Below are 17,291 nucleotides of genomic sequence, written 5' to 3'. Positions count from 1 at the left end.
TACATTAATACAAAGACAAGATTTCAAACATCTTCACATGGCTACAAAAACATCCTCAAACACTGAGGAAAATAGTTGTAAGAAACCGCTCCAATTCTCATCAAAACTGTTCAAATTTTATTTACAAAACCATACTGTAACGTCTGCAGTAGTGGGTGTGTAGTCAGGCGCAGGAAACAGGAGTAGTTGCTAACGGGCTTTTAATGAATTGCACCGTAAAAGAAAAGTACACCCACGAAAACACAACTGGGTTTGATCCAAAACACACAAGGATCTGATAACACGTACCACTGCATAAACAACAGACGACAACAGAAAGTAAGCCCACACACAGAACAGGTGGGGAAACGGGCTTAAATACTAAACAAACACTAATCATACACAGGTGCAAACAATTAAGACAAAACCAACAGAAAAGGGAAAATGGGATCGGTGGCAGCTAGTAGGCCGGTGACGACGACCGCCGAGCGCCACCCGAACAGGGAGAGGAGTCACCCTCGGCAGGAGTCGTGACACAGACATTATTATACAGTCTGCAATTTGAGCATGAATCATCGACAGTTACACCTCTAAAGTGTGATTCAGGGCTCTCAAAGTAGTGTAAAATGAGATTATACCAGAAATCATGTCCACAACTAGTGTCAAGGAGAATGAGTAAGACGAGACCAAACGGCACACTGACTAAGAGCACAATTCTCTGGTTGCCCTGTTAACAGAAAGTTTTCACACCCCTTGACTTTATCCACATTTTGTTGTGTTGCAGCCTTTGATTAAATTTCAATTTTTTTTGGTCACTACAAATTCATAAAAAAGAAAAAGCTGAAATGTCTTGAGTCAATAATTATTCAACCCCTTTGTTATGGCAAGCCTAAAGTTCATCAATTTTGAATGACTATATCTCTGTACCCCACACATACAATTATATGTAAGGTCCCTCAGTCGAGCAATGATTTTCAAACACAGATTCAAACACAAAGACCAGGGAAGTTTTTCAATGCCTCGGAAAGAGGGGCACCTATTGGTAGATGGGTGTAAAAAAAAGCAAACATTGAATATCCCTTTAAGAATGGTGAAGTTATTAAGTACACTTTAGATGGTATATCAATACAACCAGTCACTACAAAGATACAGGCGTCCTTCCTAACTCAGTTGCCGGAGAGGAAGGAAACCTGGTTCAGTCTGCCTTCCACCAGACACTAGGAGATGAATTCACCTTTCTGCAGAACAATAACCTAAAACGCAAGACAAATCGACACTGGAGTTGCTTACCAAGAAGACAGTGAATGTTCCTGAGTTGCCAAGTTACAGTTTTGACTTAAATCTACTTGAAAATCTACGGCAAGGCCTGAAAATGTTTGTCTAGAAATGAAAACAACCAATCTGACAGAGCTTGAAGAATTTAGAAAAGAACAATGAACAAACATTGCACAATCCAGGTGTGGAAAGCTCATAGAGACTTACCCAGAAAGACTCACAGCTGTAATCGCTGCCAAAGGTGCTTCTACAAAGTATTGACTCAGGAGTGTGAATACCTATGTAAATTAGATATTTCTGTATTCCATTTAGGAATTTAGCAAAGATTTAGAAAAACATGTTTTCACTTTGTCATTATGGGGTATTGTGTGTAGATGGGTGAGACAAGGGGTATGAATACTTTAAGGCACTGTATATAAAGGAGAAAGTCAAAGGTTTTAAAAAAAAGAGCTGTTTGAAAGTTAGACTGGCTTTATCCCACTGCTGTGTCTGACAGCTGAGTACACTAATATATCTATTATAGTTCCATTCGCATCTGGTTGAATAGCTTCAAATGGCTTGGCCTTAATATATACTATTGATGTAATTGAGTTATACAAATTGATTTTTAAGTAGACAAACAAATTTACTTACAAGTAGACTAAATAATTAGCTGTCTGGTGAATTCAACTAGTTAAACGGACAGAATCATTAGATGCCCGAGTTGACCGAATCATTTGTTATAATTTTTCTGGCTCTGTAAACGTACTAATTCACGTCACGCATGCATAAATGTTGGTAATATACGTGGACATACAGTACTACCACTATCAGCACAAAAATACAGCTGACTGGCAGCCCATAAATGCCCCCTTTCAACGTTTATAAAAAGGATCCTTCACTTCAAAAGTCATTATTATTACATATTCACACACAGTATGATCAAATATTTCATTGCACCTTTTCATTGACGTAAAGCTTTTTTATGTGATGGTTTTAACTGAGTAAACGTTTCCACTTATCTAACTGTACAGCGTTCTACAGGGATGACATTGGCGCATTTCCAAAACCAATGCTGTACAGATAATCTTTTCCAATTACATCATTTTCAATGCTAACAGGACAGAAACACTATATGGATACGGAATCGTCTCCTAACTAGAGATCAGGATCCATTTAAAACGCTGATTAAGGTTAGAAATGTGCTCCCTGCAGCTTGTGTTCAGACACACACAACTGAATGACGATCTGGTTTTCTTTGTGCTATGTATCACTTCACAAAGCCCATTAGTTGTGATGTATGGTGCTTTAAGGTGTTTAAACGTCTACCGTTCTGACTCAACAATTTTCCATGTGCTGGTTCTATACACTTGCATAGGGAAGGTCCTTTTCAACAACTCAACCAAATGGCTTTTGGGGAACTTTGTGTTTGAACATTTCAGAGCGCGAGCTGTTTCCAATACAGCGTTCATTTGCACATTTTCTCTCTTTGATTCGAAATGCCACTGTTTCAGTCCACCAACCTTCGTCCGAGCATGATCTGCCCAAAATGTTGGCATTCCAAATAAAAAATGCAAAACTTTCCAAGCAAGCAGTGTACAGGAACCCTGCTCTTGTGTCATGCTGCATTCCTCGACACAACAGCACTTCTTCACTTCTAGGGGACCTAAAAAGTTTGGCCAAAATGTCTCCTTCAAGGCTTGAGCTTGAGGAACGTTCGACTCGAGCTAGAACGTTCAACCGAATATTCTGGCTTCTTCAAGGTTTGAGCTTGAGCCAGGGGTGGACGATGGTGAGGATGGAGAGGACCGAAGAGGCCAGGCCACAGGCCCCCACGAAGCCCTGGCCGGTAGGGTAGATGCCCAGCCGGTCCAGGGGGATGAACACGTCGCACACGTTTTTCAGCAGGTCCAGCAGCAGCGGTGGGTTGCTTCGCAGCACCGTCACCAGCAGGTGGAACTGTCTGCGGAGGCGTACAGGTAATATGGCTCCGGGAAGGGAAGAGGGGTCGGAGAGGTCGACGTTCTCGGGGGGGAGCGAAGAGGGGTGTGGAGAGGGAGGAGAAGAGGTCCAGGTAGCCTTTGACCCCACATGGGAGGAGCGGGCCTCACGCTCCATAAGCAGGCGGATCTCGTAGGCGTCCCGGGTTAGGTTGAGGATGAGGGCAAAGAGGTAGTACCTGTAGAGAATGAGAGAGAAAGCTGTGAGAGATTAAGAGTGTGAGGCAGAGAGAGATTCATGTAAAATCTGAGAGGAAGTAAAGATAGTGGGAGACCGGAAGAGAGGATGTAGGAGACATCGAACAAAAGAAAAAGTAGCAAAGAGGGGGAGTTAAGAGGTAGAATTAGATAACGAAAGCTATAGAAAATAGCTCTAGGGAGAGATAATGTAGTTAACAACTGCCAATAGTAGTAAAGTTCATTACAGGACTTCTGATGACCTTGGCCAACTCAAATACACTGGTTCCTAATGTGGTGAAATTTAAGGCTTAAATTTCACAATTCTAACAGCCACCTGAAGGATCTCTGGCTCCACTTGACCTGGTCCAGTTGGGGCAGGAGGCCCGCCTTGCCGGCCCACAGCACGTTGTCACAGGCGAAGTACATGGCCTTGTTGAGGTGGGCCACGGTCAGACAGAGACGCAGCACGCTGTCCGAGAGGTGCACAGCACGTTTCGCTGCCTCCACAGCCTCTGCGGAGTTCCCTAAACGCATCACTGGAGAGAGAGAGAGAGAGAGAGAGAGAGAGAGTGATGTGAAACCCAGAATTGATGTACAGAGTAAGCCTGAGCCACAATCCTGAGACACAGAGGTCTAGCATTGACTTGAGTGATGCAGACAGTGACTTACACTTCCTTGTTAGGCTCACATGAGCCTCCAGTTGTTTCACTGTCTTCAGGAGCTCAACACCTGCCCCACCCTTCTGGAGAGTGTAACCTAGCAACGTACAGGTGTACTGTGCTGCCCTGTGTGACCACAGAAAAGGAATCAAATGTGTCAAAATCTGATTATAGCCATGCTACTATAGTTCAGTAAAAATTTGGCATCTTGCAATGAATAACTTGGGCACAACTTTGTCTACTTTCTCCAGTGAGTGTTTTCATGTCAAGTGCAATTGGTACTTAGTTACTGTAGCTACATGAAAGTATCAGTATAATACCAAACGCAGTTGGGGAAATGGCCACTTGATAGGGAAAGGCTGAAAAAAGCAATTGTCATGGTTTAATTTATCCAGGTTTGGGAGAGCCCGAGACAAAACACTGCATGAGCCCCCAACAGGAACCCAAAATCAGCTGTCCCGCAGTGCCCAGTAACACCGGGAGGTAGGCAGGGTCGGGCAGAGCAACCGCAGCCAAAAACCGACAAAAAGTCGAGAACTCAACCGTACAAAAGGTCACCCACTTCGCTGGACTTTTTATAAAGTTATTTGTACTTTTTCGTCCTCTTATATATACACACATGTTTGTATGCTCATGGATTTCAGTTTGTATTGACTGCTAGTGATAGTTAACAAATGAGTGTAATAAATGTAACTTTTTTGTCTTGAGAAATCTCAACTCTAATACATTTTAGCTACTGCACCTGAAAACTCGTTCCTTGGCTTGGCTCTGCGCGCTAAATCGAATCCAAGAGTCCATGCTGGCGACAGGTAACCCTGATTAGGCCTGTGTCCGTGTTAGCTAGCAAGCTATCTACGTTCTATTCCGTCTTCTGGCAAGAGCTGCCCAATGCTATCTGCACAGTTCAATCTGTCACAATGTGCCCCAAACGTCCGCCAACAGAATTGTTTTAATATTTGCGCTAGAGAGTTAGCTTCAACACGAACAACTTCACATCTCCTTCACCCATGGACGGAAACTGTGGAGGGACAACAAAGCGAAAGTCCTATTACACAGTAATCATTAGCTACGTTACTTGTAGGAGGTTCGTCCACAACACATGGATTGTATTGTACATGGCATTCGTCGTTTCAGTGAAGCACGCTATTGAATAATATGTGATAACATACATGAAAAGTAACACACTTGTAGTTATTCAAAAACAATAGTCAAGGCAACTCATTGCTGTGGATTATATTTACTGCCTTATACTGCCACAGGGGGGCGACTCACACACACAATAAGAGGCCAGACAACCAACCAGCAAATGGAAAAAAATGGCAGTCCATTTTATTATAGCGTGTTAATATGAAATAAATTAAGGAAACAATCATGATCAATAGGAATAAAACAAACAAAACATTCTCCCATATGTGGCACTACCAGATCCACGGAGTGCTGAAATAATAAGAGCACAACCGGTGTACTACAGGTCAGGGGGTAATAAAAGGAGTGAGTGTGTATCACTCTGGAGAGGTATTGTAGTTGGCATTGTCTCTATTCGCTGAAACACTATATGAAGACAATCAAACCCTGTTGTAGGCAGAGCAAAATTAAAAATGCCAGCTACACCCATCAAATTCCATTCTAAAAAAAAAAGTAAAATCCAGTGATTTATGTCATTTGGATGTGATCAACATATTGCCCATGCCAACTATCAGCCCATTCAGGTCAAGTATAGATCAGTAGCCCATATTAGGCAATGCTGCATAGTAATGCCTTGTCAACAGCAACACCACCTGTGTATTAAATATCCCCTGCAACTCAGTTCACACTCAAAGTATACCCACTCCCACTGAAACATGGCACCAACCGTGAGTACAGGCTGGTCAGCTTACAAACACTAAGCAATAAATCGATTGATGGCTTTTCAATTGAAACAGAGGAACCTAAATGCACAGTGAATGCTATCAGAATGTCTTTGTAATATAGAAGATGATGAAAACAAACTTCATTATTTTCATCCTTCTCTTTCATTGGCTGGCAAGTTAAACCACATCCATTGGAACCCTCCCTTTAAATCTTCAAACTCACGTCTCATACCCCTTCGTATTTCCCAACCAAATGCCTTTAAATCAAACTTGGAGTTCACTCCTCAACACCTATGCCGCTTTACCTACTATGTGACCTTCTGAATATTCTGCATAGCCTAGTCTTTGCTCCCTTCCCCATAATCTCTACCTCTCTTCAGGCTCCCCGTTTCACCTAAACGTCTCCTCACTGGCTCTCCATCAAAGAAATGTCGTAACTTCAGGCCAACTCCAGTGTCTCAGCATTTCAAATATACAACACTACAGTCAATTGGTTTCATTGGATACTAAAATGCTAACGTCGGCTGTCGTTAAATGCCAGACCCAATTTTCAGCACAATGAGCATACGGTACATCAGCACAGTTCCTGCCTTCTCTAAAGCGCACAGAAGACTCATATCTTCAGTAATGATTGAGTGTTTGCAATGGGCAATTAAACTAACAATCTAACTCGGATAAGAGTCATTGGTCTCCTCGTGGGAGTTGGAACTAGGAATTGGGGCTGTAAGGGTACCACTGGAGGACTGTCATAGCTCACAGCGTCTCTCTCTCAGTGCTCAGAGTGCTGTTTCTTGTGGAAGGTGGAGCGCATGCGGCTCCAGAACGACTGGCTCCTCCTGGTTTTCCTCTCGCTGCCACGGACCGATTCTGCCTCGCGCTGGCGAATCTGGCGGACCAGGGCGGCAAATACCTCATCGATGTAGTAGCGAAATGCCGCTGAGGTCTCGAAGAAGGGGCACTGGAACTCCCGGGCCAGTTCCTTCCCCTCCTCTACTGACACCTAGTGCAGCGGAGGGAAGTAGCACGTTCAAAGCCAATATACAGATAAAACCCACAGACAGAAGATAATTAGTATATACCAGTGGAGGCTGGTGGGAGGAGCTATAGGAGGATGGGCTCATTGTAATGGCTGGAATGGAATAAATGGAACGTATCAAACATATGTGAACCACATGGTTGTTCCGTTCCATCTAGCCATTCCAGCCATTACAATGAGCCCATCCTCCTTTAGCTCCTCCCACCAGCCTCCTCTGGTATATACAGTATATGGTACCAAATAGAGTCATGATGTACAGTGCCTTCAGAAAGTATTCAGACCCATAGAATTTTTCCACATTTTGTTGTGTTACAGCCTGAATTTAAAATGGATGAAATTGAGAGAAAAATTCACTGGCCTACACACAAACTATAATGTCAAAGTGGAATTATGTTTTTCGAGATGTTTACAAATTAATACAAAAATGACAACCCATTTGTTATGGCAGCTTTGCTTTGTGTGTTGTTGTCTCTACCTTCTTGCCCTTTGTGCTTTTGTCTGTGGCCAATAATGTTTGTACCATGTTTTGTGCTGCTACCATGTTGTTGTCATGTTGTGTTGCTACCATGCTGTGTTGTCATGTGTTGCTGCCTTGCTATGTTGTTGTCTTAGGTCTCTCTATGTAGTGTTGTCTCTCTTGTGGTGATGTGTGTTTTGTCATATGTTATTTAAAAATACAAATAAATTCATCCCAGCCCCCGTAGGTCTTTTGCCTTTTGGTAGGCCGTCATTGTAAATAAGAGTTTGTTCTTAACTGACTTGCCTAGTTAAATAAAATACAAATAAAATGGCAAGCCTAAATAAGTTCAGGAGTACAAATTCTAATAACAGGTCACATAAGTTGCATGGACTGTGTGCAATAATAGTATTTAACATGAATTTTGAATAACTACCCCCCTCCCCCCCACACACAACTATCTGTAAGGTCCCTCAGTCGAGCAGTGAATTTCATACACAGATTCAACCACAAAGACCAGGGAGAATTTATAATGCCTCGCAAAGAAGGGCATCTATTGGTAGATTGGTAAAAAAAAAAAAAAAAAAGACATTGAATATCCCTATGAGAAAGTTATTAATTACACTTTAGATGGTGTTTCAATACACCCAGTCACTACAAAGACAGGCATCCTTCCTAACTCAGTTGCCAGAGAGGAAGGAAACCTCTGGGATTTTACCATGAGGCCAATGGTGACTTTAAAAACAGTTACAGAATTGAAAGGCTGTGATAGGAGAAAACTGAGGATGGATCAACAACCTTGTAGTTACTACACAATACTAACCTAATTGACAGAGTGAAAAGAAGGAAGCCTGTACAGAATAAAAATATTTTAAAAATGCAACAAGGCACTAAAGTAATACCGTAAAAAATGTGGCAAAGCAATTCACTTTTTATCCCGAATACAAATTGTTTATGTTTGCGGCAAATCCAAACCAATCCATTACTGAGTACCACTCTCCATATTTTCAAGCATAGTGGTGGCTGCATCATGTTATGGGTATGCCTGGAGTAAAACCTGGTTCAGCCTGCTTTCCACCAGACACTGGAAGATGAATTCCCCTTTTAAAAGAATAATGGGGAAATGCTGTACAATCCTGGTGTGGAAAACTCTTGGAAAGTTACCCAGAAAGACTCACAGTTGTAATTGTTGCCAAAGGTGCTTCTACAAAGTATTGACTCAGGAGTGTGAATACTTATGTAAATTAGATAATGTATTTCTAAAAACATTTTCACTTTGTCATTATGCGGTATTGTGTGTCGACGGCTGAGAGAAAAACATTTTTTTAATCCCCTTGTATTCGGGCTGTAACAACAAAATGTGGAATAAAGCAAGGGGTATGAATACTTTCTGAAAGCACTGTATATGTTACGGTAAATGTTTGAATCTACAGATTCCCCGTCTCCGTGGTAAATCTACAGATTCCCCGTCTCCGTGGTAAATCTACAGATTCCCCGTCTCCGTGGTAAATCTACAGATTCCACAGGGAATCTAAAGGTATACCATACCAGTCAGACAGGCAATCTGTAGATCTTCCAGTAAATATATAAAGACAGGCCTTTTGAACAGCGGTAGGATTTTAATGCCGCCAGATAGCAGGCATAACGTACTGTAGTGCCAAGACTACCAATGGGCGTCCCTTTCCCCCTCCCTCCTTCCTTCCTTCCTTCCTTCCCTTAATTCTCACCTGTCGTAGATGAGTCAGGTCAGACTTGTTGCCCACCAGTACCACGGGGGTGTTGGCGGTGCGGCGCACACGGTCAATGAGCTGCTTGAACTGGCGCGCCTCCTGTAAGCTCCGCCTATCTGTGATGGAGTAGGAGATGATGAAGCCCTCGCCAGCCCGCATGTACTGGTCCCGCATGGCTGTGAACTCTGCCTGGAAAGGGGCATGTGTGAATGTATGAGAGTGAGTGAGAGAGGGGGCAAAAATAGAGAGAGTGGTTAAGGACTGATACAGAAAGCATCACAGCAAAACACTTAGATAACATTATATATCCAGGTGCCTCACACACACGTTATGTTCTTCTATCCTCGCGGGGACCTAAAATGTATTTCCATTCAAAATCCTATTTTCCCTTACCCTTACCTAAACCTAACTAACTGTAACCCTAAACATAACCCCTAAGCTTAAAAAAGCCTTTACCCTCATGGGGACGTGGGAAATGTCCCTACGAGGGAGAATTTTGCTTGTTTTGGGGGGATTTTAGGTCCCCACAAGGATAGAAGACACCCCCCCACACACACACACACGTACTTGTATGTGTGAGTGTGCCTGAGAGCATCAAGAAAATCAATCACCAATACATTGGTCTGTCTGTCCTACAAGCTACTGGAGGAAGAACATGGAGACCCACTGAAAAAAAAAGATTCGAATTTGGATGACTCAGAAGTCACTTGAGACAGTGGACTGTGGACTGCAATTCTCTGTGTGGACACTTCCCTGACTTTGGTATGGTACAAACAGACCCAGTCACGGGCATATACTATAGAACATGTACATATATGGAAAATGACTAATATAATAAGTGAACCATACATGTCTATGGACGAGTCAGAGAGACAGGGAAAGACGCCATTGTGGGGAGCAGGTGAGAGACAGAAATGATGTACGTTTGTGGAAAAAGGGAGTAGATGGAGTGAGCGACGCTTAAAAGAAAGTTGAGAAGAATAAGGATGCGGATGTTATGACGGTGAAGAGCAGATGTGACAGAGTGAAGTATGTTCCTCTGGGTTTTCTTTGGCAACGTAAGATAATTACTTATCAATGATAAGTTATCATCCTAATAAGATTGATTGAATGGAATTGAGAGACGGGGAGAGACCGTCAGAAAGGGTTGATTTAAAGGAAAGTGAGCATTGGGGTAGAGGGAGAGGCTTTCCTCCATTTCAATTGATGCAAAAGAACTAGACAGATGAAAGCAAATTCCCAGTCCTTCCCAGGTGTTTTTTCATGTTGCTTTCACCTATCCTATGTTTACAGATCAGTAGATGAAGGAGGAGGGGAGGAAGCCATATTAGACTATTGAGAATGAGACGCAGCCAAAAGAGGTGGAGATGTGACATTTATATGGAAGCCCTTTGTGAGGAAGTGTACCTGTCCTGCTGTGTCCAGGATGTCCAGGTTGGCTGGTTCATCGTCGATGCGGATCTGTGTCTTGTATGCATCCTCTGGGAGAGACATTGAGTGGTATTTTAATGGCTATACAGGATGATTGTGTAGTTACATGTCATAAGCCGCGGTTCGGCTCTGGTCGATGCTATGCACTGAGCAGATGCACTTTACCAAGTTACGACAGGTGTTCTGTTGTTCGGGACTTTCGGTTCCTTGTACGAGTTCTGACATTTTCAGGCTCGCGAGGTAAGTATTGTTCTTGGCACTGTGGGGTCTATGGACTTGGGCTGTAGTGGCAGCGTGTCAGTGTGAATAGCCAAGTTGCAGCAGGTTCTGGTTCCCTATATTTGGGCTCGCTGAAAAGCGCTACTTAATTGAAGAAATGGATGCGAGCCCCAGTATTATAGCAACAAAAAAAACGGAGCTTCCAAGGGTGGGCTCGGCATCCATTGGACCGTAGGGTGCGATTTCATTTTTCTTTAGGTGAATATGATTGGTCGTTCCCTCCTTCGGTAAGTTTTGTTGATGGAAAACGCTGTCTCAGGCACTGCGCCAGAATCTCCCATATGTGTTCAATTGGGTTGAGATCTGGTGACTGAGACAACCATGGCACATGGTTTACATCATTTTCATGCTCATCAAACCATTCAGTGACCACTCATGCCCTGTGGATGGGGGAGTTGTCATCCTATGGGGGCACAGCCATGGTAACCAAAATAATGGTCTGCCCAGTATTTTTATACATGACCCTAAGCATGATGGGATGTTAATTAACTCAGGAACCACACCTGTGCAGAAGCACCTGCTTTCAATATACATTTACTCAAGTGTTCCAATTATTTTGGCAGTTACCTGTGTACACTTCTATCTACACACTCCCCGGACAGTTTATTCGGTACACCCGTCTAGTACCAGGTCAGATCCCCCTTTGCCTCCAGAACAGCCTGCATTCTTTGGGGCGTGGATTTTACAAGTCAGATAAATTCCACAGGGATGTTGGTCTATGCTGACGCGATGGCATCATGCAGTTGCTGCAGATTGGACGGCGGTCCTGACTATGCCATCAGGAACTGGGATTTGTCGGACCTGGTGATGTTTTTCCACTCCTCAATTGTCCAGTATTGGCGATCTTGTGACCACTTCTTATTTTTAGCTGATATGAGTGGAACCCTGTGTGGTCATCTGCTGAAACAGCCCATCCGTGATAAGGATCAACGAGTTGTATGCTCCAAGATGCCGTTCTGCACACCACTGTTGTACTGTGCCGTTATTTGTCCGTTTGTGGCCCGCCTGTTAGCTTGCACGTTTCTTGCCGTTCTCCTTCGACCCCTCTCATCAACGAGCTGTTTTTGCCCACAGGAACTGCCGCCGACTGGATGTTTTTTTGTTTGTCTCACCATTCTCGGGAAACACTAGACACTGTCGTGTGTGAAAAGCCCAGGAGGGCGGCAGTTTCTGAGACACTGGATCCGGAGTGCCCGGCCGCGACGGACATACCACTCTCAAAGTTTCTTAAGACACTCGTTTTGCCCATTCTAACGCTCAATCGAACAACCTCGATGCCTGCTTTATATAGCAAGCCACTGCCAGGTGACTCACTCTCTGTAGGAGCAATCCATTTTCACGAATGGGGCGGTGTACCCATTAAACTGTATATATAAAATTAATGATTGATTCAAAATAGCAGTTTTTGGTGTGGTTAAAGCAGGCCAAATATGAGTGGCGTTAGTTTGACCAGATACCAAGCGCTCTCTCACCTATGGTGGGGTCATGGTCTTCAGGGAACCTGTGGCTGATAAACTGCATTATAATAGCTGAGGAGAAAGAGAGAGAAGTTTAAGTTTTCACAAGCTTTTTGGGGGGGCAATTACGTTGTCACAAAGCTGCACAGGCACTGCATCAATAGAGGAGAAATCAGAAACAAACTACAGCAGATCAGAAGACAGAGCGGAAGAAAGAGAGACGGAGAGATAAAGGGATAACGAAGTCAATGCGGGAGACTTTATTACATAACCCAGGTTGTATCACAAACACTTCTCTCTCTCTCTTTTACCTCGTTTTTTTCCCTCCAGGCGGGTAGTGGTTCACACACACACACACACAGACACAGATAAACACACCCTGCAGCTTACACAGAAACACACAGTATCTCCGCCTCTGCAGCATCAGTGTACGCCCACTCTAGTTTCCATGGCGAAAGCAGGCAGATGTTGTTTTTAACGACCCATGTCTCCCGCTATCCCTCCAAATCCTCCCTCTCTCCGATGCCTTTACGACTTTTCTGTGTACCTATACCAGGTGAACTCTGCCAGTCTCCATGGCAACAGTAGCCAAGAGGGGGGAAGGGGGTTGCTAGGCACTGACGCGTCTTCCTGACAACAGGCACCCAAACGGCACCCCAGACTGCCGTAGAAGGCTGCCAACGCCCAGGCTTACGAGAAGAGAACTCTGACTATCTGACTGCACTTGGAGGGTGTGTCAGAGAAACACAGAAAAGACAAGGCGGCATTAGGAGAAGTAATGAGGTAAATCAAGACAGAGGTGGAGAAGAATAGTCAGTCAGACACAAAATGTAAAAACCGACAGCAAGACAGAAGAAAAGACATGCACTAAGTAAGAGTGAGGAGGAGTGCTGTTAAGTGTAATTATGAGTGTGTGTACTCACCGCTCTTCCCCACTCCCCCCTCTCCCAGCATCACCAGTTTGTACTCGCGGGAGAGGCCCCCTGAGCCTCGCAATGACTCCATTTACACTATAAACAGAGAGATAAGAGGCTGCGAGTAATACACATATACCCTTAAAAACAGACACACGCGTCAACACACAAACATACATATTAATTATTGGTCCCAGTTTATTAAGCCCAGGACTAACGAATAGAACTATGAAAGAGAGTGTACAGAGTTGAAAGTGACTAACACACACACAAACAAACAAACATAATACCACACATGCTAATGTGCAATCTTGCTGTCATGTGTCAAGCGCTAAAGCTAATGACAAGAGAGAGAGAGAGAGATAGAGAGAGATACACAACACACGCACATTGGCAAACTTCAACATCCATTCACTGTCGAAAGTCGAGTTGGTCAACCGCTGTACCACACAGTAGATCTATTGAATAGCGATGAGACAGAGGTGAAAGAGAGAGTGGTTTCAGGGACAGAAGTAGAGCCAACAGTCTAGTCAACTTTGCCACCCTTGAAAAACCAAAAAAACTATTCAACTCATCTGAATAGGCCACTATAGTATCGCCTCGGACCCATTCGGAGTGTAGATTGACTTAGAGTCAGACGGCTCTTCAGTTCATTAGATTGGTCTATGCAGCAGCTAGATGCACTCATGCGGAAAGAGGAACCAACTCCTATCGCCTTGACAGCAATCATGTGATTTCTAAGTGCAAGGCGAATGTGTGACATTGCCCACCACAAACCCAGGCAATGTCATCACATCTATTATTGATATCACCTATCCTTCCCCCTCTCTAACCCAAAATAGCATGATTTACATTTAAAAAAAAATTACAACACCAGACTATATTAAACTTGATTTTAATTGTCAGAATAAATGATAATTATATATTTATCCTTGATAAATAGGCCTACATAAGCACACATTTACTTATCATTAGGGCCTAGGCTACTAATGGAAGTCATTATGAAGAAATCACATTCTCAGTGACGGAATGCAGAGACACGACGTTTGACAAAGCCGGTTGATTGTTGTCAGGACAGAGGCCGATAGAACAGGCATAACTTGGGAGGTTAAAAATAGATGTTCATATCCGTTTGAGAGTAGCTACGTTTTTTTTGTTGTTGCCTGGTTTCATGTAAAATAGGTCTGAACTTCAATAACGCATGACTGACCCCAAGTCCGTGCACCATGGCCTAAAATTGCTTCAAAACATATCTTTGGTAGATCCCAAAACACAAAGGAGTGGATGGTATTGTAGTATATTGCCGAGCCTGAACAGGCTCCATGTTTCAAGGGAGTCTCCAGGCTTCAGATAGCTCAGGCCTCGAAGTTGTATTGAAATGCAGATGAAATATGTCAACTCTAGTGGCCTTATTCAACTTCCACAGTTAAGGGGGATCTCATTATTATTTCCAGAGGATACCTAAACTAAACGCAACAAAAGTAAACGTTTAGTACACTATTGTCACGTTGTTATATAGCCTAAATGTTACAAACAGTGAGTCGGCTACGTTTCAGCGGATGAAAATATTAAAATATTTTCTAAATCATTGAATCTGACAAAGTCGCAGTGAAAACTGCATCCGTTGCAAACATTCACTGAAATACAACAACCATTTAATATACTTTATTGCCTACTTTGAAACAGGATAAACAACAATATTTAAAAAAGGGCAATAGCGAACCTTCCAAAGACTGGTGAAGTAGCAGAATGAATTGTGCGGCTGTAATGTTAGGTGTCATAGGATTAGGAAAAACTAATTACTATAACTTTTCTAAACTTAAAATGTAAGACTGTTCTTCAAATCAAGTGTAGCCTACGAGTCGATCATTGATCAACGTAAAACAAGCTGCATGAATTTGTTCGCCTTTTTGCAGATCAGTGTTCAATCGGACATCGCATACATTGTTTCACGTAATTAAAGGAACGAGTTCAGTGAGAAAGATGTATATTGCTGACTACGGCGAAAGTAAATGATTGAACGTTTGCAAACATAAAATAGCCACCTGACTTCATGCAGACATGAATAAAAAATGAGCGACTCACCTGTGTCACAGAGCTTCCTTCTTCATAATTTCCAAAATGACTTTTATGACCATTTAGTGCTTGACGTTTGACAAGTCATGCTACAAAATCCTCACTAAGTGTAAACAACGCCAGCAGTCTGTAAACTTCACCGGGTCCCACCTCCCGTCGGGTCAGTGCCTGTGACTGCTCAGTAGAGTTGGAAGTGACCTTGAAAAGTGACTTTGAAGTTCAGTTAGCTACTGTTACAAAGTGGTGACCAGTCCAAAAGGCTGTGAAGTATTTGTAGTTAATCATATCAGTAATGTTAGATCATCATATCAGAGCTGTCGCTCCGCCCACCGGGGAAGTGGAGCAGAGCATGCTGGGGGATCTCGAACTCAGAGAAGATCAGCTCGAGAGAAGTCAAGTGAGAGAAAGTTCCAGCCATCCTTGTGTTTTCCCACCCGATAGCTTTTATTGTGTTAGCCAAGGCCAGTGTGCGTCCTTGTTAATATGCCACACGCACGCACATCCATACTACATACAGTGCATTCGGAAAGTATTCAGACCCCTTGACTTTATCCACATTTTGTTACATTACAGCCGTATTCTAAAATGTATTTTTTTTAAAAATCAATCTACACACAATACCCCATAATGACAAAGCAAAAACAGGTTTTTAGAATTAAAAAAACAAACAGAAATACCTTATTTACATACGTATCCATACCCTTTGCTATGAGACTCGAAATTGAGCTCAGGTGCATCCTGTTTCCATTGATCATCCTTGAGATGTTTCTACAATTTGATTGCAGTCCACCTGTGATAATTGATTTGGAAAGGCACACACCTGTCTATATAAGGTCCCACAGTTGACATTGGATGTCAGAGCAAAAACCAAGCCAAGAGGTCGAAATAATTGTCTTTAGAGCGCCAAGACAGGATTGTGTCGAGGCACAGATCTAGGGAAGGGTACAAAAACATTTCTGCAGCATTGAAGGTCCCCAAGAACACAGTGGCCTCCATCATTCTTAAATGGAAGAAGTTTGGAACCACCAAGACTCTTCCTAGAGCTGGCCATCTGGCTAAACTGAGCAATAGGGGGAGAAGAGCCTTGGTCAGGTGGGTGACCAAGGACCCAATGGTCACTCTGACAGAGCTCCAGAGTTCCTCTGTGGAGATGGGAGAACCTTCCAGAAGGACAACCATCTCTGCAGCACTCCACCAATCAGGCCTTTATGGCAGAGTGGCCAGACAGAAGCCACTCCTCTAAAACAGGCACATGACAGCCTGCTTGGAGTTTATCAAAAGGCACAGTAAGGACTCTGACCATGAGAAAACAAGATTCTTTGGTCTGATGAAACCAAGATTGAACTCTTTGGCCTGAAAGCCAAGCGTCACATCTGGAGGAAACCTGACACCATCCCTACGGTGAAAAATCGGTGGCAGCATCATGCTGTGGGGATGTTTTTCAGCGGCAGGGACTGGGAGACTAGTCAGGATCGAGGGAAAGAAGAATGGAGCAAAGTACAGAGACAACTTGTTCCAGAGCGCTCAGGAACTCAGACTGGGTTCACCTTCCAACAGGACAACAACCCTAAGCACACAGCCAAGACAACGCAGGGGTGGCTTCGTGACAAGTCTCTGAATGTCCTTGAATAGCCCAGCCAGAGCCCGGACTTAAACCAGATCGAACATCTCTGGAGAGACCTGAAAATAGCTGTGCAGCGATGCTCCTCATCCAACCTGACAGAGCTTGAGAGGATCTGCAGAGAATGGGAGAAACTCCCCAAATACAGGTCTGCCAAGCTTGTAGCATCATACCCCAAAAGACTCGAGGCTGTAATCGCTGCCAAAGGTGCTTCAACAAAGTACTGAGTAAAGGGTATAAATACTTATGTAAATGTGATTTTAAAAAGTAAATAAAAATGTTATGCATTTGCAAAGATTTTGAAAAAACTGTTTTTGCTTTGTCATTATGGGGTACTGTGTGTATTGAGGGAAAAAACGATTGAATCA

The 17,291-nt window shown here is 43.3% G+C and overlaps 2 protein-coding genes across 3 annotated transcripts; both read right to left on the bottom strand.

Moving 5' to 3' along the window:
• Positions 1-2,194: 2,194 nt before the first annotated feature.
• On the bottom strand, positions 2,195-5,291 carry LOC115173634 (peroxisomal membrane protein 11B-like). The gene is made up of 4 exons (XM_029731920.1): positions 4,815-5,291; positions 4,083-4,198; positions 3,748-3,949; positions 2,195-3,412 (listed from the first exon to the last, which is right to left on the bottom strand). Exons 1-4 carry the CDS (start codon positions 4,868-4,870, stop codon positions 2,992-2,994), a joined length of 795 nt encoding a protein of 264 aa, XP_029587780.1. The 5' UTR covers positions 4,871-5,291; the 3' UTR covers positions 2,195-2,991.
• An 88-nt stretch (positions 5,292-5,379) lies between these two features.
• Positions 5,380-15,635, bottom strand: rit1 (Ras-like without CAAX 1). Of its 2 annotated transcripts, XM_029731922.1 has the most exons (6): positions 15,312-15,635; positions 13,236-13,322; positions 12,328-12,384; positions 10,553-10,626; positions 9,143-9,334; positions 5,380-6,922 (listed from the first exon to the last, which is right to left on the bottom strand). In XM_029731922.1, the coding sequence occupies exons 2-6, from the start codon at positions 13,315-13,317 to the stop codon at positions 6,692-6,694; spliced, it is 636 nt and encodes a 211-aa protein (XP_029587782.1). In that variant the 5' UTR covers positions 13,318-13,322; positions 15,312-15,635; the 3' UTR covers positions 5,380-6,691. The 2 variants fall into 2 exon arrangements, with proteins under 2 accessions (XP_029587782.1, XP_029587783.1); XM_029731923.1 differs by lacking the exon at positions 13,236-13,322.
• Between the last annotated feature and the right edge of the window lie 1,656 nt (positions 15,636-17,291).

This window comes from Salmo trutta, chromosome 34, assembly GCF_901001165.1.
Source record: "Salmo trutta chromosome 34, fSalTru1.1, whole genome shotgun sequence".
Taxonomy (NCBI): domain Eukaryota; kingdom Metazoa; phylum Chordata; class Actinopteri; order Salmoniformes; family Salmonidae; genus Salmo; species Salmo trutta.
This window is presented reverse-complemented; position numbering and strand designations above follow the sequence as displayed.

What these genes read in the sequence shown, in the direction of transcription:
- LOC115173634 (XM_029731920.1), bottom strand. Translation starts at nt 4,870, where the DNA reads ATGGACTCTTGGATTCGATTTAGCGCGCAGAGCCAAGCCAAGGAACGA. An exon ending in GCCAAGGAACGAGTTTTCAG is followed by an intron (nt 4,199 to 4,814) that starts GTGCAGTAGCTA and finishes GTGGTCACACAG; the next exon opens with GGCAGCACAGTACACCTGTA. An exon ending in TGGAGCCAGAGATCCTTCAG is followed by an intron (nt 3,413 to 3,747) that starts GTGGCTGTTAGA and finishes CATTCTCTACAG; the next exon opens with GTACTACCTCTTTGCCCTCA.
- rit1 (XM_029731922.1), bottom strand. Translation starts at nt 13,317, where the DNA reads ATGGAGTCATTGCGAGGCTCAGGGGGCCTCTCCCGCGAGTACAAACTG. An exon ending in GGGGGGAGTGGGGAAGAGCG is followed by an intron (nt 12,385 to 13,235) that starts GTGAGTACACAC and finishes CTTTCTCCTCAG; the next exon opens with CTATTATAATGCAGTTTATC. An exon ending in ACCTGACTCATCTACGACAG is followed by an intron (nt 6,923 to 9,142) that starts GTGAGAATTAAG and finishes CCGCTGCACTAG; the next exon opens with GTGTCAGTAGAGGAGGGGAA.